Raw genomic sequence first — 26314 nt, forward strand, 5'->3', positions numbered from 1 at the left:
TTTTCGAAATTGGAAAGGACCTTTTCAGAGCGTTCTTTTGACGCCTTTTACTTAAGAGTCTCTCCGTTACTTAACCGCTTAGCATTAAACGCTACTTTTAGATGACAAGTGCTTCCTGTTCCGAAAGCTACATCGCGTTCGCTTTTATTCGTTAGTCAGATCATAGTAGTGCCACGTCAATCGTTATCACGCTTACTGAATGCTTATTAGTCGTGCGTAATTGCCCCGTAAGCGCGAATGACCAACTGACCACCACCACCAGCAGCACTGAGTCGCGTTATTGGGAATGATCATGTGTTTGGAATCACGATAGCTGTGCAGCGGATGTGCGCCCTTCACCCTGTGTCGTTTTCTTTTGTCTTTTTGAATGTAGAATGGGGATGCAAATGGCTTGGCAGGGTATACCTGGTCAACCTCAAATGGCCGCAGCGGCCGCGGCTGCGGCGGCGGCTCAGTCACCCATCGGTCAAGGAATTCAGCAGCCGGCCGCAGCGCCCGCTCCGACGGCGATGCCCTTAGGTGCCTACCCTATGCAACAATATCAGGCTCAGTAAAAAATATCTCCGCTAAATAAATTTCGAAAGTAAAACGTAAAAGGATTGATTAATAACAAAAACAACAACAAATACAACCAATATAGAGAGAGACTGGACGGGTACACTTCTCCCCCCCCCCCATTTAACCCCTCCCCCTTCGTTCAAATTGTTTCCCCCACTGATGATTATTAAAAACAACAAATAAACAATGAAGGAACACCATTTTCCGTAAGAAAAAAGATAGTTGAAAAGTGTTCAAGATCGTTAACCTCCCCCCGTTTTAATTGTAACCCCATTCTTTTCCAGTTAATCCAAAACAACCCAGTTACTAAATTCCTCTAACAATCCCTTTCCCCCCCCCCCTCATCCGTATTTGTTCATTTTCTCGGGATATAAAATATATACGTAATAAAGACAGATTGATCCCAAAAAAGTATCCGTAATATAGCGTATTACGTCATGCCTGCAAAGTAACTATAATAAATAACCAACGTTTTCCAGCGGATTAAAAATTACAACAAAAATGTTTTTAGTCTACCATGCGCGATAAATGATGATGAATATTATAGGAAATATTTAAAAAAAAATGGTGTGGGACACGGAAAATAAATAAACAAAAAATACTTGTACCGTTAACTCGATTTCAAAACAAACAAACAAATTCAATCATACGTTTTTTATTTTTTCCTCGCGATTATTTTGGTTTTGTTTTATTTTGAGATTAAGTTTTTCTTTTTTGCGCGTTTTATTGGTGCGTTTACGACGACCGAGATAAGAGTGCGTCCGTTTTCCTTTTGAGTCGAAAGAAGAACGATGAAATTAATAAAAAATTAAATTAAAACCAAAATTAATCGCGGTCGCGAAAAAAAAATAATTAATAACCCGTCATCACCCCCCGACTTAAATATATTATTAAGAAGATGGAGATGCGAAGAGAAATGTGCGCGTGATGATTATGTTGAGAGAAATGTTGTTTTTGACATCAGTGTTTCTTAATTTTTAGGGAGGATGACTTAAAATAACAAAAAAAAAGTAACAAAAAAAAATATAGTAAAGACACCATCGGACATCATTGAACAAAAGAAAGAGAGAGAAAAAAATGTTTTCCCAGTTTTCAGCCAAAATTATTATTCCATAACCTCAATTTGTTTCCTAGTATCTGTAACATGGTTTTTATAATTTAACTGATTTGTTTTTAGGCTTAAAAACCAGACCCACCCTCCCATTATGATTACGTTATTTCAGTTTTACTAATTACACCAGGTTCTTTAATTCAAGTACCTTAATTATCTCCCAAAAAATATAGCTCTTTAGGAAAGGAAATTATTAATTATGTATTAGTTATTAGTTATTGAAGACCAATTACTATTCTTTCCCTTCTTCTAATCATGATTTTTTAAATAAAAACCTAAATAATAAGAGATAACATATATAAAGTGCTAGAATTAAATTATGAGCTCAACTTAAACAATTAAAAAAAAAAGAAAAACAAAAGTAAGGAAAAAAAATATACAGCAAAGCTTGATATTCAAATTAGTTTAAAAATGGCGGAAAAAAAATTATTTATCCTTAAAGGTGGGATGTATGAAAAAAAAAACTTCAAAGATAAACTTGTTCTTTTACGTTGTATCGTCTGTTCGTATATATTTGTGTCGTTTTTCGTTCCCCCCCAGTTTATTAACACCCCCCTCATTATGTCCCTGGTGTTAAAAGTAGTAGTTAAAGGAACCAACCGCGGTGATAACCGTTTTTAACCCAAATATTTGGGGAAGAGGGACTTAATTCGAGTCTCCGAAATATTGTTACGATGGTTAATGATAGGTTTTTTTTTTCTCGACAAAATGTCTGAGAAGAGGTTTATAATTTCAATGCGAATAAATGATTAAATAAAATGAATAAAATCATGCTACAACGACTCCGTTAACCCTAACAAACAACGTTATTAAAAATACAAAACAAATTCTTTTCGATTGCTTAATAAACATTTGAACAACATTTTTTTTTTTTCTTCAAATTTCCGTTTTCTATTGGCCCAATTGGTTTTTCTTTAATTAAAACCCCCAATAAAAAGAAAAATAAATATAAATAATGTAATTTTTCAGGTGATACCTATTTATCGGAAATAACAAAAAAAAAACCACGACAAATTACAAACAATAATAAATTCTAGCTTGTAATATCGCAAACATCCAAGGGTATTTAAAAAACAAAAAACAGGTAACTATTATTTTGATATAATACGGAAAGATTATGCAGTGGTCATTTTTAATTAAGGTAATTAAAGAAATTGTAGGAGTGATGTGTAATATATGGCCGTGAGAGAGAGAGAGAGCGAGCGAGAAATTGAGTAATTAAATAAACCAAAAGGGGAAACCAGGATTAATTAAAATAAGAGAGAGAGAGAGATTAAAATTTGAAAAATAATAATATCTTGGGAAATTTTGATACTATCGTGGAAAATATTTTTAAATATGATAAAAAACAAATCAACATGCAAAAAAACAAGTCGTTACGTGAGGGAAAGATTGATTGATTGATTGATGAAGGGATTCCATATACATAATTAGAAATAAGAAGTATTTAATTAGAAGTACATTACCAAAACAATCCATACCTAAAATAACCAAATGGGAAAAAAATGCCAAATATTTTTAAGTTCTACTTTTGTTTTTAATAAAACTGTAAGGAGAATCAACATCAACTACGTCACTTCATAAAAATATATAATTAGAACAATTGAAACTACGATAGGGAGAGGCCACCCCTTTCCCTCAAAATGGCGACGAACGCTAGTGGGGGAATGCGCCGGATTAGCTAAGCGCGGCCTGACGTTTAGTAGTGGAGATTTTCACCCCTTAATAACATTTTCAGTGTTAGTAGATTAATTTTAATTTAGGTTTTAATTGTTTTCGTAGAGAAAATTTGTGGTAAGTACGTTGTAGGAAAACATTTTCATTGTTTTTTACCAAGGGTTAGGTACAAAAATTAAACAACACATGTTCATAGTTTAAATAACAAAAACAAACAGGAACCAAGTAAATATTTGTAGTTATTAATTAATATTAGGTCGAGATTTAAGTCAGCACCGAAAATCACGCACTCTTCTCTATTTGAAAAACAAATAACACAAAATAAATAAAAACATACACGCCGAGGGTTAGGTATTAAAAACAATGTAAGATTAAAAAAAAATAAACAGAAAAATTGTCTACCTATTTTCGTACTGAAATAAAATAAAACATAACTGGGCCACACCAAAATTCATCTTTTTGACAAAGGGTGAGCCAATAAACCCCCATTTTTCTTCAATATAAACAAAAATCGAAAATATGTGTTCAAAAACAACTCCCATAGTTCGTCATAGGATAAAAAACAACAAACAATTTACACCGAAATTTAATAATGAAAACATTCATTCTTTTTCTTACTAAAATAACAAAAAGATTGTTTATTTTTACGCGAAACAATATAGGAAATATAGAATACATTTTTCAAAAACAAAAACATAATTTAGAGATCTTGTTCTTCGGTAGTTAAAAAAACAACAAACAAAAACAATAGATTTCATTTAAAAAACAAACAGGCTTTAAATTTAAAACAAACGGAGTTTTACGAAATAAAAAAAATAAGCGATATTATATAAAATAAAATACAAAAATAATTTTTACAAACGGAATATATATAAAAAAATCCAAAAAAAAAATGTTTTTCGCGCGAATTTTTATGAAATAAATCGTTCACGGGCATAATGTAACGAATCGGTGCTCTGAAAATAAAAAACAAAGATCGTTAGTTGCGGGACTTTAAAAAACAAACACGTGAAAAAGTAACCCCCATTTCTTCCCTTAAAAACAATAATCATTAATGATTCTTATAAGAAAAAACTGTTTAAATATAAAGTTTTGAAAAAAACCGCGACGACGAAAAATTAAATAAAAAAATTAATAAAAGACAATTTTCGCGGGGAAATAAAATCGGTATAAAATATAAAAAACAAGAAAATACAAAAAGGTATATATATAAATATAAGTCATCATGATCCTGTTATTAGTATTTGTAGTCGCTAGAACGTAGTTGATAACTATATTTAAAAAAACCAAATGGTGAATAACCAAGAAAAACAAAATTGTAGAGTGTGAAAAAAACAAAACATAAACAGTGATATGTCTGCCCCCTTCCCCCTCCTTAAAATAACAAGACGAAAAACAAATCCCCCCCCCAGTATTCGAATCGTAGCTAATTCCCCGCTAAAAAACAACCTTTTTAGTCACACGGTATGATTGAGATAAAGGTATAATTGGTAAGTTAGAAGTGATTAAAATAATTAATGAGCGATTTAATGTTTAGAGATGATTAAATACAAAATTAACCAAAAAAACAACAAAAGTTCGCTCACGTGTTAGATACGAATGATATTATGTTAGTTTTTGGAGATTCGTTTGTTTTTTATTTTAAAAAACAATATAGGAAAAATGTTTGGTTACTTTTACGTGTATGATCGTGAAGGTGTAACTGGTTATAAAGATTGTTATAAATTAACAAAAAAAACAGCATTATATAAACGTAGATATATAAAAAACAAACAAAAATACAATATTGAGTGTAGATGATAACCCTAAAAACAAATGATCACAAATGCTTCTCTCTCTCCAGATAAAAACAATCGAGTCTACCTAAGCTTTGTACATAACGCTATCCCTGAAATCGAGATTTAGAAAAAAACAACAAAAATAAAAACAAAATTAAATACAAAAAAAAACACACGCTCCTATACACTCCCCCAAGGCTTAACCAAAACAAAAAAGTGTATATTTGAAAAAAAAATTGTCCTTTGTCTAGAGAAATTTTTATCGTTAGAATGATGAGATACAAAAAATAACAACAAAAACAAAGAGGGTGATTTCTTTTTGTTTTTTGTTTAGAATAGACAAAAAAATGTGTATAAAGGAGGGTTAAATTAACGAGAATATAATAATTAACAAAATTTGAGAAATATTTCTAACCAAGTTACATTTCCAAAATTAATTTTACCAAAAACAAAAATTATAAAAAAAAAACAAAAAACAATGTTTTTCTTTTTTTAAAATTTCCGAGTCCGAATTCATTAAATCTAGTTGAAATATTTCTCAAATATTTGTCAAAATCGGACATAAGCATTTATCATTACTCTAAACGCAAATTGGGTTTTCAAATTTTAATTTAATTAAAAATAATTAAAATTAAATACGAGCAAACCCTACAACGAACTTACACTCGAAGTTACCACGAGTTTTACAATCAATGAAAAATTCACGTATTTTTAGAGCTTCCTTCGTTGTCAAATTCTGTAAGTTTGTTGTAGGCTTACGGGGTAAAAACGTTAAGGAAATACAATAATATTGTTTTTTAGGTTTTTGCTCGTTAAAACATGCAAAGAAAAACAAAAAAACTGCCCCGGGATTCACTTTTTTTTTTTATAATTTCGAAATTCAAAACATGTCCTTTCCCCACCTCGTTAAATATGTTAAAAAAAATAAATGAATAAACAAATGCTTAGTGTATAATAAACAACCCCGTACCCCAATAAATAAATAAATTAAAAATACCAACATGAGATAAAATAATGTCGGTACGGACATTAATTGTTTTTGTTAAAATGAAAAAAGTGTTGTCTCATGAAATACATAATGAAAATAAAAAAAAAATAAAAAAAAACCAAGCCAACTTATATTGCCCAGCTGTTAGTCTAGTGTAAAACATAAAATATGTAAAAAATGCTGTTGTTAAAAAGTGGAATTGAATATCGGGCTTACAAAAAGAATAAAAAAAAACATAAGTAAAATTAAGATACCGCTGTATGTTAAAGGACTAGTGAGTAAAAACTGAAATATTGTAGAAAAAAACAAAAAAAAAAAATATAAAAACCAAAATTGGAGAAAAAAATTCTAACGGAAGGATTTGAACATTAAAAACCCAGGAGGTTCATTTGTAAAAAATAAACAAAAAGAAATGGTGTCAAGTTATTTGCCTCGTTATACCTTTTTCATATCGCACGTTAGGCCAATTTTACGCCAACCACTCGACTCTTTTTAGCGCTGGTTCAAATACCTTTTGCTTTTAGTGTCAGTGGAAAAATTAACAGAAATGCCTGAGCATCCTCGGTGTCTATAGAAACTTTGCTAACACGCGCTCAAAGTTTCATAGCATCGTCTTAGGCATACATTCCCTATTGAAGGCCTACGATCATTTTCACCACGTTATACTTCAAAGTTTAAATTTGGCGGGACGTTGAATCAAATCGAGACTTTACTTGTCTGGGAAGTCTTATTTCTGTACGAGAGGGGAGAAGGGCGCGAATCAGCTGGAGGAGGTGGGAGTGGGGAGAGAGACAAAGGTTACTTGTTTGAATGCAGTCTGCTTAAAAATCGCGGGGATGGATACATCGTGGTATTGACACGGATGATTAATTTGTTAAATTTTATCGTTTAATGTCGATTAATTTAATATTAATGTGGATGAAGGATGGAGGATCGATAGTTTGTAGTTTTGACTGTACAAATCAGCTGCACGATAAAAGGTAATTGTAAATATTCTCTTATTAACTAAATTTTGTATGTGTGCCGATTTTTGCGAGGGAAAAGGTAGGCCAAGGCCCATCATTTCGGATCTTTTTATCTTAAGGAAATGAAATTTTATTTTTTGTGGGGTGATAACTATAATTCCTTTCAATTATTCCGGTTTAATTAATATCATATCGTAACGTCTTAATATATGGATTTCAAATAACGTATTCAGACCTAATTCCCCCCCCCCATCGTATTCTTTGCAGCTCGCTATTCTTATCGCGCAACGCGCATGTCAGTGACTCACTATACATGTAGAAAAAACTTGACCTTGGATTGGCACTACCAAGGTTGAAAGGTTACTAGTTTGAAAGCCGGTCTGCCTTAAAAGCCAGGGAATACTTACATCGTGGTTAAATATCATCGTTTAATGTCGTTTAATTTAATATTAATGTCGATGAAGGATGGAATACATAAATATAGTTTCGACTCTAACAATCAGCCGCTCTCAAAAAGGTATTTATAAATATTCTCTTATTCAATTTTGTGTAATGCCATTTTTTTGCGCGGGGAAAGGTAGGCCAAGGCCTAACGTTTCGTCAACGTGGTTCTTTTTCTATGAAGGAAATTAATTTTTATTTAATGTTCTGATTAGGGTACTGGTTTAATTTATGTCATATTATATCGTAACTTTTTAATATTATTTTGAAATAATGCTTTTAGACTTAATCCCACTTTCCCACGCCCCCTATTCATTGCAGCTCGTGATTCTTGTTGCTGATGTTAGTGACTCACTATACGTGAAGATTAATTTAATCCCGGATGGGCATCTCCCAGGTTCAATTTATAATGAACCATCCTTTGGCCTATTGATGACGTGGACCATCCATCCTTTGGCCTATTGATGACGTGGACCATCCATCCTTTGGCCTATTGATGACGTGGACCATCCATCCTTTGGCCTATTGATGACGTGGACCATCCATCCTTTGGCCTATTGATGACGTGGACCATCCATCCTTTGGCCTATTGATGACGTGGACCATCCATCCTTTGGCCTATTGATGACGTGGACCATCCATCCTTTGGCCTATTGATGACGTGGACCATCCATCCTTTGGCCTATTGATGACGTGGACCATCCATCCTTTGGCCTATTGATGACGTGGACCATCCATCCTTTGGCCTATTGATGACAGTTACTAACGGTAAGTCCAGATTTTTTTAAGTACTTTCTTTTGGGGGAATTGTCGCTCTTCAATGGCTATTACAACAAGTCTACCTCAGGACATGGGCGAATTAATAACAGGTATGGTACCATATACTGCTTGTTGAGGACGTGTCCTCGGGACAAGCGTCGCTCGTTTAGAAACATACATATTTTAGGACGATGAAAATCTACTAAAACACGGTTGGAAAACTCTGAAATTTAGCTTTTGGGGGGAGGGGGATGGACGACTTTGAATCCTTTTCCAATTTCATAAAGTCAAAATGGGTTGAGGATGGCGCGCCAGCTTTTCGCGGTTTGCAATGTTGCTATCGGCAAAGTGTTTTCCCCGGCTTAAGGATCAATATAGGGAAAGGGTTAAGTCGCATTTCGGGCATATTTCTCGTCGCCCCCTTAGTGGAACTCCCCAAAAGTTCACCACCGTCCTTACCCTTTTAAGTGCCCAACCAAATTCCAGATCGATCCGTGACACAATATTTGGATACTTAGATGCTCATTTTGACTACTAAGTTCGCCAAAACTTTCAATCGTTCGAAATGACCCCCTTTTAATTTGGGATATTAACTTTTAAATGGTTCCTACAACGGCCATGTCTTGTATTATGTATAAGTTCTGTTTGAATTACTTATAATCAACGCCCAGTCTGAACATCTTTAACTTGAAAGGTGAAACTTGGTTTAGTTTCGCTGGAATAGTAGACGTACTACTAAGAATTATTCCGCCATCTTGGAAACCTACTTCCATAATATTATATTATACAAAAACGAGTTTTGCTTCGCAGTCCTTAAAAAACTGCATTTATACACAATCCGCGACACTTTTTCAAACCCACAAAGGGCCAGAAACTAGGAATTATTATACTGTATGTATTGCAATTTGAAATGAAGTTTAATCGATATGAGAAATTTGGTTTTAATTGCGTAGTTCAAACATTTGTTATGATTAGAAATTTTACATCAAAAACGGGTTTAAATGCGGCGTTTCGAGATAAAGGGAGCTTAGATTTTCACGTATGAAATTATATAGAATCTGTTCCCGTAAAAACTTAACCCTGTCAAATAATTAAGGCGAAAAAATACAAAATGAGCTTTTAGCATTTTAATTTTTCAGGGTGGAACAGATAAGAAGAACACTTATTTCGAGTAAAATGTCGCTTTACTACTCCTAAAATGAGGTCCCGCATTCTGATTTGTGGCTTTAAAAGCAGTGTAGTATTTCTGACCTTTATCATACATTCAGAAAAGATGTTCATATGTGTGTTGTTACATCTTGTATAAGTTTTAAACTTCAATTCGAACTCGAGTCATAATCGTCCGTGATTTAGCTCTTTGTTCCAAAACGCCGCATTTATACCCGTTTTTGTTGTAAAATTTCTAATCATAACAAATGTTTGAACTACGCAATTAAAACCAAATTTCTCATATCGATTAAACTTCATTTCAAATTGCAATAAATACAGTATAATAATTCCTAGTTTCTGGCCCTTTGTGGGTTTGAAAAAGTGTCGCGGATTGTGTATAAATGCAGTTTTTTAAGGACTGCGAAGCAAAACTCGTTTTTGTATAATATCTGTCCCTTTTTGGGGAGAAACGTTATTTGGGAATAAATTAGATCTGGAATAGTCAAACTCAATCGTCCAATTTTTTTAAGACTAATTATTTCACTAAATCGTAACTTACATTTGGAAATTGGAATGGTCGGATAATACAATGCACTGTATAAAAACACACTATGCTAAATATTCGTTGAAACCATGTGAAAATTATAAAAATTCTCCAACTATTTCTTTGTGATCATTTAACATTAGGCTTAGAAAGACAAAAAATAGGCCCAAAAAGTTTTAAAAAAATCACGTGAACTTAATTAGAGAATCAAAATGGTGAAATTAAGCGCGAGATTTGAATTGAAACTTTTATTGAAATGCTGCGCGTGCTGGCGCGTGAGCTAGCGCGTGGTTTAAAAATATTTTTTTGAAGAAGGCCAAGTTAACCTTACACTACGAGAAATGAGATACTATACCTTTTCAGCCTTTGCTAGTGCTGTAAAGTTAGGCTGTGAAAAAAGTGTACCCCCTTGGTCGCGAAACCTTGGGTCTAACTCGCAAAAATTTTTCCACCTCATAATGTTAAGCTCCATAGAGTTTAACATTACGATTTCGGATTGAGTATAAATAGAAAATCCCTGACGGGATTTTCTTAAAATTACTTCCGCTTAGATTCGAACGATTTCGCTTATATTTATTAAATTGATTCATTATATCATTTAAATGGAGGTTTTATTGGGGGTTTAAATATGCCAGAAAAGTAACCATTTGGCCACTTTGAAAAGTATAATAAAGTATCATATTTAGTAGATCATTATGGATAAAGAGTAACTCGGGCTTTTCACATCCTTAAGTTTCTTTCTCCTGAGTCCTTACACATCTATGGCGATTTGATAGTCGATTTTTAATGGAGTCGTGAGGTTCTTCGGACCGTATAATCCCATTCGTGCCAAATTCAGAGAGTTGGAATTGATAGTTTCGCTATTTATAGAGAAAAGAGAGAGAGAGACTTTAGCTTCGTAGTCTTTCTTGATAAAGTGACAGGGACCAAAGCGTAGCCGGAGAATACGATTTTACTGTAAAAAAAATGTCTCCCCCAAAACCATAGCACCGAGTCAAAAAATGTATCTCTTTTCTCCTTCAAGTGTTATATATGCGCGTATAGTGGAATGTAGAAGAGTCAAGATTGTACCATATAGACGTGTAGAGCTCTGGTAGGTTTTGGTGGTCCAACTGAACTATGGGGTCATGGTGTAACGAACTCCATCCCCAGAATGCAATGCTATGAATATTGGAGTTCAGATAGGGTTAAAATGCGTTTATTGTGACGTTATAGCGTGGGTAATTAGTAGAACAGTCCATTAGTGACGTATAAACAATTAAAATTATACTTCCTACCCCCGATCTCGAGTTAGGACGTCTTGATTGCAAACTTAGCTTAGTTTCTGACAATTTAAAACCAGGGGTAACTTCTACGGAAGCTATTTTTTTGACAAATACAATTTGGTTGACGGAAATAATGTTTATATTTGAAGTTCTGTGTCTTTTCCTAACTCTCTGTGTGCGAAAGAAATCTTCAGAAATGTTACATTGTAACTATATATATATATATATTCTTTCTGGCACAGTTTATCAACTCAGTTTGTTTGTACACGTTGCAAAGTTAGGGTGAACGGTATCAAAACGCAATTTCTGGGCTTGGAACTTTTTTCATCTTTTTCAGTCATAAAAACTGAGCTTTTCCGACAAAAGTATAAGAGAGTTAAAGGGGAAGAAATGATATCTGAATCGATTTAGAAACTCCTTTTGAATATACAATGTATAAAATTTGAGAGAGGGGTAAGAAATTGACCGAAAAACCTTAAGACTTCTCTGGTATAAAGACGAACTGATCTTCTTTCGAGTTTTGGCGCGAAATAGATCCCACGTGCTTTTCAGTTTTAATTTTTCAGATTATAGGCTTATTAGGCCTAACGCAACACAAGTCTAGGAGTTTTTAAAATAGGTATAGGGAAATGAAAGGGCCATTTTGTAGCTTTAAATGTATGTAACGTAACACAATATGGCATCTTAAATATATCGAGGATTATGACATATCTTGTTGACTTGTATACAAAACTGAATCATCAATTCTAGCTAGTATCACGACCCAAAAATAGACCACGCTACAGAAGGGGGGAGGGGGTTGCAATTGTTGTTTATACGACTGCGCGTTTTGACTTTCTGTGGAAAAGGACTTTAAAAGATCTGATCAAAGAAAAACCGTCGCGATGCTAACCAAGGCCCGAACATTACCCTCGCAAATTCGTTGACAGGGTGGTTAGGATCAAAATTAGAAAACGTAGTATATTTTTCAGGGTTTATACAAACCTGGATAACTCAAGGAAATAAATAGTTGACAAAGAAACAGGGAAAACTCAAGGAAATAAATAGTTGACAGAAAAAAAAACAGGGAAAACTCAGGGATTTTTAGTAAAATTCAGGGAAATTTTTGAGGTTTGAGTAAATTTGCTCTGAAGGGGTTGCTTCGACTATAAAAAACCCTCCCCTTGTTATTACTCCATATATGGGAAAAGAAAATCCTGGGAAACTCAAGGAAATTGGTTTTGCAAGAACCAGTCGAGTTTTTCATCCTGAACCACGCTGTATATAAATTCAACCCCTCGGAAAATCCGCGCCCGCAAAGAACCAGCAGCACCAAATATTCTTACAGAACTTTTACCAAAAGAATCTCGAGTATAACAACGAACTGGAAGAAACGATGTTTTGAAAGAAAGCGGTGAAGGCTGGGGTTTGGGGTTGGTGTGGGCTAAAACGATGCTAGAAATGCATCCAGAAGGCTAGACACGCTCCATCCTAAAATACAACGATATATACAATAACGTCACACTCAATTTCGAATCATATTTTTCTATATTTCTTATATAACGCTATACCCCCCAAAAAAATGACCCAACTCTATATATATATATACATATATGGTGTTGGGAAACGGACGGCAAGGGGTCCCTGAGAAAATTCAAAGACAAATAATGGTTCATATGTGGTACCAAGATTCGATTCTCTAGTAGAATCAAGGGTTCTGCGTGGGTTTAAATATCTAAAGATAACTCCGTGAATGTTTTTTTGGCGAAGGAATAAAGCTGTGTAGAAATAGAGACTGCGGCGGAGCTGGGGGCATATATGGTCACGTGGGATTGAAAATAGGGGTTGAAACTATGATTCTAAAATGTGGGAGGGGATGGGGAAAGGGGGGGTGGTATACCGAGAGATGGAACAATTCTTTCCGATTTTGGAATCTCATAAATATATATAGCATTCCCTTGGGGATGATATCATAGCTCTTGCAATACACCTTTTCTCTCCGCGTCGCGTCTCTAGTTCCCATTCTAGATGCACTATAGCCCTATATTTCATAAGTATATCTCTACCGTAGAAGCCCGTGCCTTCTCTCACCCATCGACTTAAACGTACCTAACAGCCACTAATTACAATATTGCAAAATTTAACCTGTTGCAACTGCAACGCAAGTATCACGTTAAGAAACAAATTGATTAATTTTCAATTTTGGTAAAAGGTTTTAATTCTACCGTTACCTTTTACGTTTTAGAATTTATTTTAACTTCTTTAAACACTTAATATTAATTTCCCTTAATATCAAATTTGGGGGGGGGATACGGGAAAAACGCATTCGAAATTTCGAATTAACTTTATGGATGAAACGTATACGTCCTACTAAGAGAGGAATTGGACAAGCCGCGCGACGTTACGGGTCGTTAATCTTGGAGTTTAAACATTGGGAGGTTATAAACATTTGCCTTTAGCTACTAGGCCTACTACCACTATCACCCCTTTTTGGTTTCAGTGTATTCCTAAAACCAAAGTTTTATTTAGGGGTTTTTTTTAGGGAAGTGAGATTGAGATGGGGTGATAGAGAAAGGTTAAACTAATCGACCTGAAAGGTTTAGAGCGTTCCTGGTTTATAAATCACCCACGGGTTTGTGCCATGGCTTTAAATCACTAACCCACTCTCTCTCTCTCAAAAGGGGACGAGCGAATATACCTATAATTAATCCTTGGTAATCCTTAATTCGTTTAAATTGATATGACTGAAAAAGGGGATGTGTAGGGAAGGCTACGCCGAATTATTCAACTGAAGGTTGTAAGTTAAGGTTAGACGCCGTATACACCTGATGGGGAAATCAGGAATAGGCCTTTTCGATGTAAAAAAAAAGGGGTAGGTAACCCTCAGTATCGGGACATTGCCGTCTCTTCGCACTCTCGTGATACAAAATGACTACAGCGCAGGCGCCGAAAAGCGAGATGGAAGGCGGAGTTTCACCGACGTGTCTTTCCTCCTCAGTTACATCGAAATGGTCTATGCCTGGAAAAAAGTCTAGGAAATTTGACAAAGGGTGTTAAAAGTGTCAGAGACGTCAATTTGCACTGTCGAGTTACATTTTCTGGTTATACCAACGAAGCTAGGTGGTGTCTGAGAATGTTTGTCGTACTTCATTTGATTTACATCAGAAATTAATCAAATGTCAGTTTTGCATATAGAGATACAAATTGTGAGGGACTGTTATAATCACTATGGCCCTGGCAGTTAACGTAATGATGGCATGGCACTAGGTACGTTTAGCTCGTCCCGTCTGGTAATGATACCTGAATTTGGCGGGAATGGTACGCGACAATTACTCTCTCAAGAGTCGCCCGTCTCCCATTCGGTATTTACCCCCATCGCCCGCATGTCCCCCCCCCCCCAACCGTCGATCCCTTCCTTGGTAGGTCGACGGTCGAAAGGTCGTGCGGCTACGTTTTAGGTAAGGCTTTACGTAAACTTATTAAAATTAACGAGACCTAATTTATACGGGCACGTGCGTTTTCTATAAATTTTGAAACTGGACGGGAAATAAGCGACTTTATCACTTTGCGCGCCAAAATTGCTCGCATACATCACGGACTCTCTATATCATTCGCGCCAGCAACGTTTCGTGCTTAATTGCATTAACTCCATCGCTGTAGATCAGGCCATAGCTACGGTAATAAACGTATTTTTCCAAAGACACAACGTTAAGAAAATTTTTGAATACTTTAGCGCATCTGTACATAGAACTTGTAAACTGCGAACTAACTTTTAGGGTATTATATACTTTGAAACCATCTTTGAACTCTTGTACAAAAGAAAAATTGGATATTCATTGTTAGGTGAACTTCTGGATTTCTTTAGTGCCAGGGAAACTCCATGTACTTTTCAGTGTGAACGTAGCCATTTTCGATACTATGCCTAGTGGATTAATTTTCACACGCTATTCCAAATACAATCATTTTTAAAGGGTAAAGCGCTTTAGCTCATCTTCTTGAAACTTATGTCAGTTACTCTGTTTTGGCCCTGATGAGGGAAAACTCAAGTGGAACGTCGAAAGCTCTAGCTTGCTTTGGATGGAAGCTGTTTCGGTTTCTACTGGATTATATAAAGGATGATACTAATGGAGGAAAGTGGGGGGGGGTAGGGGGTTAAGGAAAGGGTTCCCCGAAAGATCGACTTAAGAGCAAAGAGGGGAATAGATGAGACGGGGGGAGAAATCCCGAAGCTATGTCTTCCCGGAGAGACATTCCACGCTTAAGCTTATCCATCCAAACTCTACCATCCAAGGATGTATTCCATCCGAGCTATATAAATACGTCATGAAAATAGATGAGGTAGTTGAGGGTTTGCCTAGGCAAGTCATCAAAGTTATTCACATTTCTAATCGTTAGTAATAGAGCCTTTTCAAAATTTGGGGGTAAAATAGAGTCTGGCGTATGACGACCTAGTTTTGTGGATACAAAGAAGTTCAAACAGAAGGGTCTTCCTTTTAGACACCGAAACTTTGGCTTCCAAAAAAATGTAGTTTTTCAGTTGAAATGTGTTAAGTACTCGGGATACTTACCAATAATCTCATCTATATTGAACCTATACCAATGTTACCACGAAAACTCTGGAAGAAAAGTTGGAAGATGGTGGTGGTAGTGGGTGAACCCAGTGTTTATATTAACGATTTTGACTCGAGTATTTAGAATTTTCCAGGGGCAAGAACCACCCATCCCCCATTTTAGGAAACCCGGACTATATCGACCCGACCCTCCCGACGAAATACTTTTACAAAAGGGGCATAGGAAGGTTAAACCCCTAACACCCCCCCAATTCGGGCTCTGAACCTTAAGGCTTTAAAGGGTTCGGGTTAAGGCAAAGGCAAGGTTCTCTTCTAAATTGGCCTTTTAATTTAAGCTCCGTTTTCTATGAGCTTCATGCATCGGCTAATCGTCTTAACAGCCTCCTTTGGTGGATGGAACGAGCTTGCAAGGACATTGTAAAAGAGGGCGAATAATAGGTTACCCCTTTCCCTCTCTCTCTCTCTCTCTCTCTCTCTCTCTCTTTCTCTCTCTCTCTCTAACTCTCTTAGACCCCAATACCTCGATTTTTAAATAAAAGACTGTTGGGTGTCCAATTAAAAAACCCGGTGGTAATTAAAACCCCGTAATTACTCTGGTTGGTTTTGAATTTTCTCAGGCATTTTGTATCGTTCCTGAAATTCTCTTTGAAATTTCGCGGTCTATACCTAATGATTGAGTCTACGGAAGGGGTGGGTAATTATAGCTTACAAATTACAATTAATAGTAATTGGGTGTCGATCGATATCCTTTAATATTAGTGTCTTGTTTTTAGTGGCGCGGCATAGTTTTCGTTGGTTTTATTTTTCGAAAGGCGGTAAAGTGGAATAAGGTATTAAGAAGGAGATAGATGTAATGACCCCATTAAACGTACCGTTGAGTGCCTTTATACCAGGATCAAGGATCTTACACACCCTTATAAGGGATTAGAAATGTTGCCAGAGTTTATGGAAGTCCATGCTTTTATTTAATCAGTCAGGGTTTGGTGACGGTAAACGATTAAGTATATCTACCTACAATCTAGTTAATAATACAGTAAATGGTGGTGGTTTCACGATGAACTGAACTCCGCCAAATAATATTTAATGATATGCGTAGCGCATTTAATGATAGTTTTAACAATAACTCATTTTAGGTAAGAAACCGAAGCTGCGGTGTTATAGTTAGTTTCGTAAGGCTATGTTACTGTACCTACACATTACACTTTTGGTATTGCGATTTTATTCAAAGCTCTAGCCTAGATATTAAGGTTACTGATTGATATTCAAGAGATCACCGTGTCGCGAGGCTTGCTGGGAAATGAGTGAAGGGGGGGGGGAAGCGCGAGTCGCCTCGCGTTAAAAATATTCATCCCCCCTTCTTCTCGTACCTCTTTTCTCATTTAAATATCGCAGTTAATTAACATGATTACCCCGTGACGTGACTCACGCATGGACGCCCGCTCTCTAGCTTCGTTGCAAACGGTTCTTTTTTTTTCGATTTTTATCACCCCCTCCTTTATTGGTCGCCATAGGTCACGTGGTTGTTTATTGCACGCTATCTTTCGTGCCACCGTTTTTCGGTGGTGTATGTGTGTGTGCCCAACCAAAAACTGGTGAAAATTAAACCTTACCCTTTTATCTTGGCATCTTAAGTAAGTTAAAGTAGAAATAATCTGTTATCGAAAAGTTTTATTAAGTTTACTTCATATTACGCGCTTCTGAGGTTAAGTTACCTATTTACTTACCCGTCTCCTTTGATGTGAGCTTCTCTTTTTTGTTTCACCAAAAGCTTTTAGGATGAAAGACGTTGACTTGGAAAGTATGCGCGTGCATTTGGGGTTGGGGGGGGGGTCGATTTTATTTTTAAAGTTTTCTCATCCGCCAATTTTCCAAATTGATTTTCTCGTACTTTGAATTTATAATTAAATTAAGCTCGGAAACTCTTCGTCGTCATGAATAATTAAAAAAAGATATTTTTAATTTGAGAAGATCGTTAATGATTTTTAAGCTTCTTTCCCCCCCCCCTTATAACTCTCTCCTCCTTCGCTTAAGCTACGTTCACACTATCACGGTAATCGGTGTTCAGAACCTGCAGCTTCCCAAACTAGTTTTGGTAACCGCTTTGTAAGTGTGTACGTAGCTTTAGTTTTCTTTACCAGCTCATCTCGTGTCGATCCCATTAGTACTAGAGAGATTTTAACCCCTTTTTCACGAGCGTTTTGCCAGTAAAGTTAATCAAGGAGATAGTCTTTAAGAGATAGACTTTCGGAGGGATGGGCCAAACTTAACTCTTTACTCTCTCTCGTTTCAATTTTTAAAAATTCGCGTTGCTTCTTCCGAAAGTTTAGACTTTAGTTGTTTAATGTTCAACTCACGGAACGGAACGGCCAAACGTTAATTAACAACTTTTAAAAGATAAATTTAGCTTATTTTAGAACTTTTTGTTTTTAAAATAGCCGTGGATTTCTTTCTCTTTCAACTCAGTTTAAAATAAATTATGAATAAGGAACTATTTAATATTTAATTTTTTAAAATGGAGCTAAAAGCAAATTTATGAATATTTAATTGCTAATTTTAAAGCCCCCCCCCCTAATTCGGGAGCTAAATTATTTTGTTTCAATTCAGTTTGAAAAGTATACGGGGAAGCCAACTTACAGGGTTTTATTCTCAATGTATTTTCTACGAGCCCCTGTAGAAGTGTTTCACCCTCAGCACACCGGTGTTCGCGGAAAATTCATCTTGTAGGGGCTACCAATTTCAAATATTTTGGAAACTGATTTTTTAATATAAGATCCTGCGTTCGCCTTTGTTTCTATTGTTAAATATCTTTGATATTATTGAAATTGAACCCATTAATTTTTGGCTAACCATTGTCCTTGCTTAGAAGGCTACAGAAATGAGATGAAACTTCAAGAAAGTATTTTAAGTTTTCTGCTGAACAGTTTATCATTAGGGATATTTTTGAGATTCAAGGACAATCCGAGAGGGTTAAAAAGGATTTGTTCCTTGTCCGTCTTTTAATGTATTATGTTTTACGTCATTTAAAACAGAAAAAAAAAACAAATTCAAAACGAGAATTTTCGAAAATATATATTTTTTTTTCTTTGGGGGAGCCAAAGCAACCATCTTGAACTTTTTCCGCATCTAGCCTTTAAAGCTTGAGAAAGTGCTTTATACTATTTTGAAGATATTCCGCGAAGCGTGCTCTTTAACCCCTCCCCCTTTTCTGGTGTTCACTTTTTGGGGAGGGGGGTACCCGCTATAAAGAAGTCTCCACTGCTTCTAGCTAACACTGACGGAAAGAAAAGAAAAAAACGTCTCTGGAAGGAAAATTTCTTCGGGCAATATCTTTTTGGGTAATTCTTCCATGCTATAGAGAAGAGAGCTTAGCGGGGACGGTCGCCTGCCTGGCATGATGGGTGAGCTTCTCTGGCCCAAGATGAAAATTTTTAAAGACCAACAAAGTACGCCAACCCTTACCTCCCTACACTCTCTCTCTCTCTCTCTCTCTCTCTCGCTACAACGACAAAGTGAAAGTTCTAGAAATAATGGAAGAGAAAAAAGTATTCTTCTTGAGTTGAAAAACAAGGGTGGAAAACAAATTTTAAAAACCCTAAAAATAATTTAATGTATCCATGTCATCACTCCTACCATTTTACCTGGAAAAATGAGGGAATTAAATTATGAGGTCAAAAGGGTTGAGGAAAGTCAGGGATTTTGATTATGGGGGTCAAAAGGGGCAAGGAAAGTCAGGGATTTTAATTATGGGGTCAAAAGGGGCAAGGAAAGTCAGGGATTTTAATTATGGGGGTCAAAAGGGGCAAGGAAAGTAAGGGATTTTAATTATGGGGGTCAAAAGGGGCAAGGAGAGTAAGGGATTTTAATTATGGGGGTCAAAAGGGTCAAGAAAAGTTAGGGAATTTTAACAAACTAAAATTTGAGTCTAGTGATTGGAACTTTCTTTTGATTTCATTATATACAATAATATTTTAAACACCGTTAATTTCTCTTTTTGTATATCATAGCAATAAACCTAAAAACCTTCGACTTCATTTAGGTTTAAACATAAAAAAATAAATTTTATCCGAGGAAGTTCTAGGGGTGGGTTAAGAAAAGGAAGAAGAATCTTCTTCTTATATACAGCTAGCAGAGTTTTCTCCCTCGGCGTCGTTTTTAAAGCCGCGTTTTTCGAGGTTCTCCGCCGCGCTCTTTTGAAGCGATTCGAAACATCAAAAACCCATTTTTTTCGCGAGACGAGAGCCAGAGAGACAGAAATGGTAAAGAGAGAGAGAAAAAGAAAAGAAAATCTGAAATATTCGTTACCATCGTAGACAAAAACGGTTCTTTTCTTTCGAATATTCCTCCAGTCGTTACATATTCCCATTATCTAGCTTTTAGAACTGAGATTTAATAGCGAATGACGAACAGAATGGCATTTTCAGAAGTCCAAAAGAAAAAAAGAAAATAATATGAATTAATGGGAGAATCTTTTTTTTTATTATTTCGGGATTTTTCTTTCAAATTTCATTTTGGTTCCAAAACGTTCCTCTTTAAAAAATTCGATAATAGTTTTTGAAAAGTTTTCTTTAGACAAAACCGGCATCTTTAAGTTAAGTTTATTTTTAAGTTTGTTTTTAAGTTGTTACGTACAATCTGTACACATAACCTTAAAAATGCAGTAATTCTTTCTTCAATATTGTTTTATTGTGCGCGACAAAATTCTCCCCCGAGTACCTTTTAGCTGTGACATTAGATTTCTATCTAATTTTAAGTTTTACATTTCTTAAAAATCAATTATTAAAAGCTATCTCTTTGCATGCCCGTTTCGGCCGGGGTAAGAAGAAAAGTTATTTGGGTGAGGGAAGGGTTAAGTTATAATTGGATATTTATATCCGTTAAAATTCCACCGTAATATCTTCGTTTCTAGCGTATAGTCATCTCTTACAAAGAGAAATTGAAATCCATTGTAATGGTTTTTGGGTATTATTGTTGGTTGACTGGAGGAGGATTTCCGAAAGTGAATGTGACCTTCCGCTGGCTTTTAGATTTACTATTATTCAGGGGGGAAATAAAAGATTTGTTTGTCCCTAAAATCCTTATCGGTTTTGTTTTACATAAAAGGGATAGTGAAGTGAATGAGATCTTAGTTCACCAAGTTAACTTTGAAATAAAAATATATATCAAGGAAACAACGCAGAAAAATGTAATGGGAATCTTAAAATAATTGAGGCAAATGCGCGTTTCATCTTCCCTTTAATCGGAAAAAGAATGGAGACGGTTTAATTCGATTAGGCCTAAATCCACCGAGAAAGATGCGACAAGACGTTTAAAAAAACAAAACTAGAAATAGACCAAAATATCTTCTTTGAATTGAATTGGAAGACGGGCTAGCTAAATGTATTATTGGGTTTAAATGCTATAATCAAATTGTCCCTAAATTTAATTTAATTTCTGACCCCGTGACCTATCGACTCCAACACGCGATATAAGCAATGTCTCTCCTCTTTCTATAATAAAACAGACAGTCTGACCCCTTTTTGGGGGTCCCGCGGAGACCGGGCTGCGAATGGTACGGCGCAAAATATATCATTTAACAAAGACAATGTGGCGTAGTACTTTGGGGGGAGGGGGTCTTTTCCCATGGTGGCGTAGTGGAACGTTTTTGTTTCGTGCGACCATTCAATCGAGACCATTGAAATTTATGATATAAAGTTATATAATAAAAAAAAGAGTGAATAATATACGATTCAATTTGAATTATTCAAATAGTATACCAGCCCCTGGTCTCTCTCTCTCTCTCTCACTGTCCGTCGTTGTGGCGGGATATTCGTTGCGAGTTGGCAAGTCCCACTGTGAATGTGCAAAACCAAGAAAGCTATCCTTTCTTTCTTAGAATTAAAACCGCCACATGTACAAGTCTTTCCGTAATTTTGGCGTGTTAATATTACTCCAACTAGCCGTTACCCGCGGCGTCGCACGCGTGTTATAAGAACTTCCACCTAAAATGATATAAAGAATGTGTAGATTTTACTGATGACTAATAATTTTGTAGCACCCTAGAAGCGAAGGCACTCGGCACAGTCCGTCAGCCCGTCGGGATATTTTTTATTACTTTTCACGCGGACATTATTCCATAAAGAAGGGTTTTTAAGTTTTTGGCCGCCATTTAAAAAGACGGCAACAAATCCAACCCAAAAGACCTTTAAGCCCGTCTATAGGTTAAAGGAAACCATTGTACTAAATATTTGTGAAATCGGTTGAAACGCGCGGACTTTGTTGCATAGAGAATATTTTTTACATTTCTGGGCGCCATTTTTTAAGATGACGGCGGATTGGAAAAATCTTTCTTAGTACGCGCCTACTACTTATGAGTAACGTTCCTGCAAATTTTCAGCCTTCTAGGGCAAGCGGTTTGGGCTGGGCGTTGATTATCAGTCAGTCTGTCAGTCAGTCAGTCTGTCAGTCAGTCAGTCAGGACTTTGATTTATATAGATATAGATTATATTACTCCAATTACCATGGCCCATATTTTCAATTATTTTTAAACCTTTAGTAATTATTAATAGCTTTCAAATTAAATTCATTTTTAACATTGTGAAAATTTCAAACCATATTCTTTTCGCTTTAATATTTTATTGCATTCTTATTCTGAAATGAACTTGGTATAGGATATTACAACATTGGAAGGTAACTAAGGTTATGGTGTTAGAATTGAGAATTTAGTATCTTCTAAGCCTGCGAGTCACCACGTATGATTTACGTGAAACCCTAGCGTAAGACCACCCTGGTATAGGCCTAGTTATACGAAAATAAATTGCAATAAGATGGTGATCATTTCAGAAGGAAAATCCCATGAAAAGATTTATTTAAAGATATCATTCCATCACCTGAAGGAATTTTCCTTATCTCCCTTCCTTTTCATCTTGACAGATTCCAGAACGTCTTCTATATATATACAAATGTAACAATCCTTTAAGGGGGTATCTTTCTCTTCAAGATATGTATTTCTGACCTTAAGTCAAATAAGAGCTAGGGGGTTCTAGGGGTTGTAACCTCGGGGTGAGATGTACAGTACCGTAGCTGGCGGTAATAGGATTCGGTTGAAAGAAAGAGAGAAGGATCTAGAAAAAAAAAATGAAATTAGCTTTTTCGGCCGGGAGTTGCCGGCGATTTTTCCGAATAAATCATCTTCATTTCCCTTTCCTAATGATCCGAATCGTCTATAAGGTTGACCCCGTCCTTGGTTATAGCTTCTCTTTCTCCGTTGCGTCACCCAGTACAGCATAGACTTCTCTCGGCGAGGACCCTGGAATGATATAAGGCACTTAGTAAGAAAGGACCCCCGGCTTTTCTTTTTCTTCTTCTTCTTGCCTAATCTTCATCATTGCTTTCTCTCTCTCTCTCTCTGTCGCGGTGACTCTGGATTGCCATTCTATTTGACCAACTATTTTCGACACGCTATAGAGAACCCTCACCGTGTCCAACGACTGACTGATTCTTTCTCAATCTTTGGAAAGGTTAAATTTATCGGAATTGCCGCGTATTCCGTAATGGATCGTCTCTTTTTCTTAAGATGCAGTCACTAATCGAGTATTGACGATACTTAATAGGATATGACTCGTCCTGAGGACGCATCGAGTGTGTTAGGATTCTGTGCCTAGTGAGACGTCGTAACTATTTTATTGGACTACTTGCCCTTAATCAGTGTTGTCATGTTAACATTGATTTATGATGTGAACGTCTTCGAGATGATGAAGGGCCAGTTTAATAGCGTTTGATTTCGATTATCGGAAGGTATTTTTTTAGTTTTGAATGCAAATTAAGCCCAAGAAAGTATCTTCATTTTCTTAGCCTTTTAGGGAATAAATACGTACAACTTTGTTTGTAGCTTAAATTCCCATCAAAATATTTTAGTTTTGCACCAAGAAAGATGCAGTGTCCATTGAAAGAGTGTGTCGGAAAATAAATGTCGGACGGTGCATACATGCACTTTGGTCATTGTAGCCTCCCTCTCCTTGGAAGGTAGCTAGTCCTTGGACACCAATTTGAAGAAGGAAACTCGTGAAAGCGAGCACCTATATTACTTCTACCTCCTCGATATACCTTTAAGTCTGTTAGTTCATTAGCGGGGGAGAGAGAAAGAGAAACTATAGTTGCGCTCTCGATCCCGCAATCGTTAGTCTTAATTTGAGCCACCCTGGGTACGATCACCGTCCTAGACATTCGCGACACAAACCAGAACGTAGTACCGGTTCTGCCAGTATACACACCACCCGGGCCGCCCTCTCTCTCTCTAAAATACAAACGTCTCTTGGTCTCTTGACCATTCCTTCCAATCCAAGATTACTACCACTACTCGTGGCTTCTGGGCTTTAATACTCGTTTTACCAAGCAAACGTGCCCTCCTTCAAATCAGTTCGGTTTTTCTTACCGTTTCCTTCCTCCACGCTTATAACACACCCCCCCTCCCACGCCTCTGAGTGTTGAATCCGCGCGATTCACGGTTCCTAAATTTAAAACTTTGTGCGTTTTAGCAATTAACCTCGTAAAGCTATAGTTCGGTTTTTTCTCATGGTTCGAAACCATGAGTTTTTTTACGTTCGATAGAGAAACTTTGTTATTTTCATTTTAATGTTTGCCGCTAAAAGGACATTTTATTTCTTTGAACTTTGTTATATATATATATTGAAAAGATATCCAAAACCTTTAAATGGACACCTGTTTTTAGTTTAGAGCGACTCTCGCTTATTTTTAAAGATAAAGTTAAAACGCCCTTTGTGTGTGAAAAGGGCGAAAGCTCCAAAAATATCTTATTACTAAAGAAACGTTTCCTGACTTTGTTTGTTAATACTAAGAAACGTTCTGTATATGACTCTCTGTAGAAAGCGCTGGAAGTCACTGTGTCCGAGCCAAAGTGAAGCAATAAAATTAAAAGCGCCGCACGTGGACTGTTTGGGATGGAGAGGTTGGAAAACTTAGGAAAATAGAACTTTATGACCCTTAAAATAGTGACTCATAGCATGGGCTGCATGGGAACGCGTATACTAACCTTGCATCTGCATGCATTAGAAAGTTCAACAACAATCAAGGTTCAGGGTCGCCCCTTTGGGGGGGATTTCTTCAGCCAATGAGTAGCTGGCGGGTTTTGGGCTGGAATCTTAAGGATTGGGCTATTGGTGAGAAAAGGAGCTGGGTCCCTTCAGGACAAAAATAGTCAGAATCTTTTTAGGACAGTCCAGTGCAAAGCGCGCTCGCGAAAAGACGTACTAGAAAACCCCACAATGGGTTATTAGATGCCCCAGAATGGGCGAATGTAGTTCGTTCCATAAAGAGCGACCTTTTTAAATACCCTAGCCGGGTATCCCCTCCCATACCCCGAGAACGGGTTTAGTATTCGCCTCAGAATGGGTGAAAATGTCCCACAGGGACGCAACGAACTTCTTCCACGGTATGGACACAGTGCTCAGCAGCGACTTTCATAACTTCAGTTTGTTTAATAAAAGACTATACTTATAAAAATTCGAACCAGTATAAAATTATTTCACAAGTGTTGTCCAGTGGCAACATTTTTTGGTGCCGAAACCCGGGAGAGTTACGGACAATCCGGGAAAGTAACAGAAAATTACGGACATTCCGGGAAACAGAACAGTAAGTGCAAACTTGTAAAATTGGTTTGACATGGAGAGTCTACGAGAAGACGACACTAGCGGCGATGACATGCCCTTAGCTAGCGTTCGAGTCAACGAGAGAAAGAAGAGAGAAAGCCTAAGGAAGCTGAAAATCATAAGAGATTCAGCGAGCAGAAGCACCCAAAAGGTGATAGCTGATTTAGCTTCGTTACTGACCGATGGACGCCCTGCTGACGTGGATGACACCTTGGCCTTACTAAAGGAGAGAGAATCGGAACTAAAAGGTCTCAACTCCAAAATTCAAAAGCTTGTTACCGATCTACAGGAACTGGAGAGCGAGATACAAACAGCAAGGGACACGCAAGACAGCATCACACTGGCGAGGAGCAGAGCCCGTCGGAAAAGAAGAGAATCAACGCCCGAGGACATATTATCGCGGTCGCCGTCGCATACGAGTTTCGGGTGCCCCGCGAGTTCGTGCGGTAACGGTTCTCACGAAGAAACGGCAACTAAGCTTCCGCGGTTAGAAATGTCCAAATTTGATGGAGATATCACAAAGTTCAATTCGTTTTGGAGTCAATACACCGCAGCAGTTGGAAACCGAAGACTACCAAAGGTAGAGAAATTTAACTATTTAGTTTCATATTTAACTGGCGAAGCCAAAAGAGAAGTAGCATGCTATAACGCGTCGGATGAATCGTATGATGAAGTCGTGAAAAAGTTAAAACGTCGTTTCGGTAGAACCGATTTAATTAAACTAACTCACATGAAGAAACTAACAAACCTGCCCCCAGCGAACGATTTGCCTTCGCTTCGTAACCTTGTCGAAACATGTGACGTTCATTTACGTAGTTTAAAGGTCTTAGGCGTAGAAATAGCTAAAGAAACTTGTTTATGCCCGTCTATATTAAATAGCTTACC

The 26314-nt window shown here is 36.6% G+C and overlaps 2 protein-coding genes across 12 annotated transcripts in view; both read left to right on the forward strand.

Moving 5' to 3' along the window:
• Positions 1-6538, forward strand: part of LOC149717948 (nucleolysin TIAR-like) — a 223007-nt gene extending 216469 nt beyond the window's left edge. For 7 of the 9 annotated variants that reach the window (XM_089841754.1, XM_089841741.1, XM_089841751.1 and 4 more), the window contains one exon: positions 374-6538. In XM_089841754.1, coding sequence (XP_089697880.1) covers positions 374-554 — 181 coding nt within the window. In that variant the 3' untranslated portion in view covers positions 555-6538. The remainder of the gene's footprint in view (positions 1-373) is intronic. The other 2 variants (XM_089841755.1, XM_089841756.1) reach the window with 1 other exon arrangement.
• Positions 6539-6908: 370 nt separating this feature from the next.
• LOC149717950 (endoplasmic reticulum-Golgi intermediate compartment protein 1-like) overlaps positions 6909-26314 on the forward strand; it is a 96471-nt gene continuing 77065 nt past the window's right edge. The window contains exons 1-4 of one of the 3 annotated variants that reach the window (XM_089841758.1): positions 6909-7092; positions 7345-7594; positions 7840-8275; positions 8328-8387. In XM_089841758.1, coding sequence (XP_089697884.1) covers positions 8339-8387 — 49 coding nt within the window. In that variant the 5' untranslated portion in view covers positions 6909-7092; positions 7345-7594; positions 7840-8275; positions 8328-8338. Of the gene's footprint in view, positions 7093-7344; positions 7595-7656; positions 8287-8327; positions 8388-26314 lie in introns of those variants that run through there. The other 2 variants (XM_089841760.1, XM_089841759.1) reach the window with 2 other exon arrangements.

The sequence above is a fragment of the Phalangium opilio genome, unplaced genomic scaffold, assembly GCF_054372755.1.
Source record: "Phalangium opilio isolate 3A_F unplaced genomic scaffold, DU_Popi_V2 ptg000003l_1, whole genome shotgun sequence".
NCBI lineage: Eukaryota > Metazoa > Arthropoda > Arachnida > Opiliones > Phalangiidae > Phalangium > Phalangium opilio.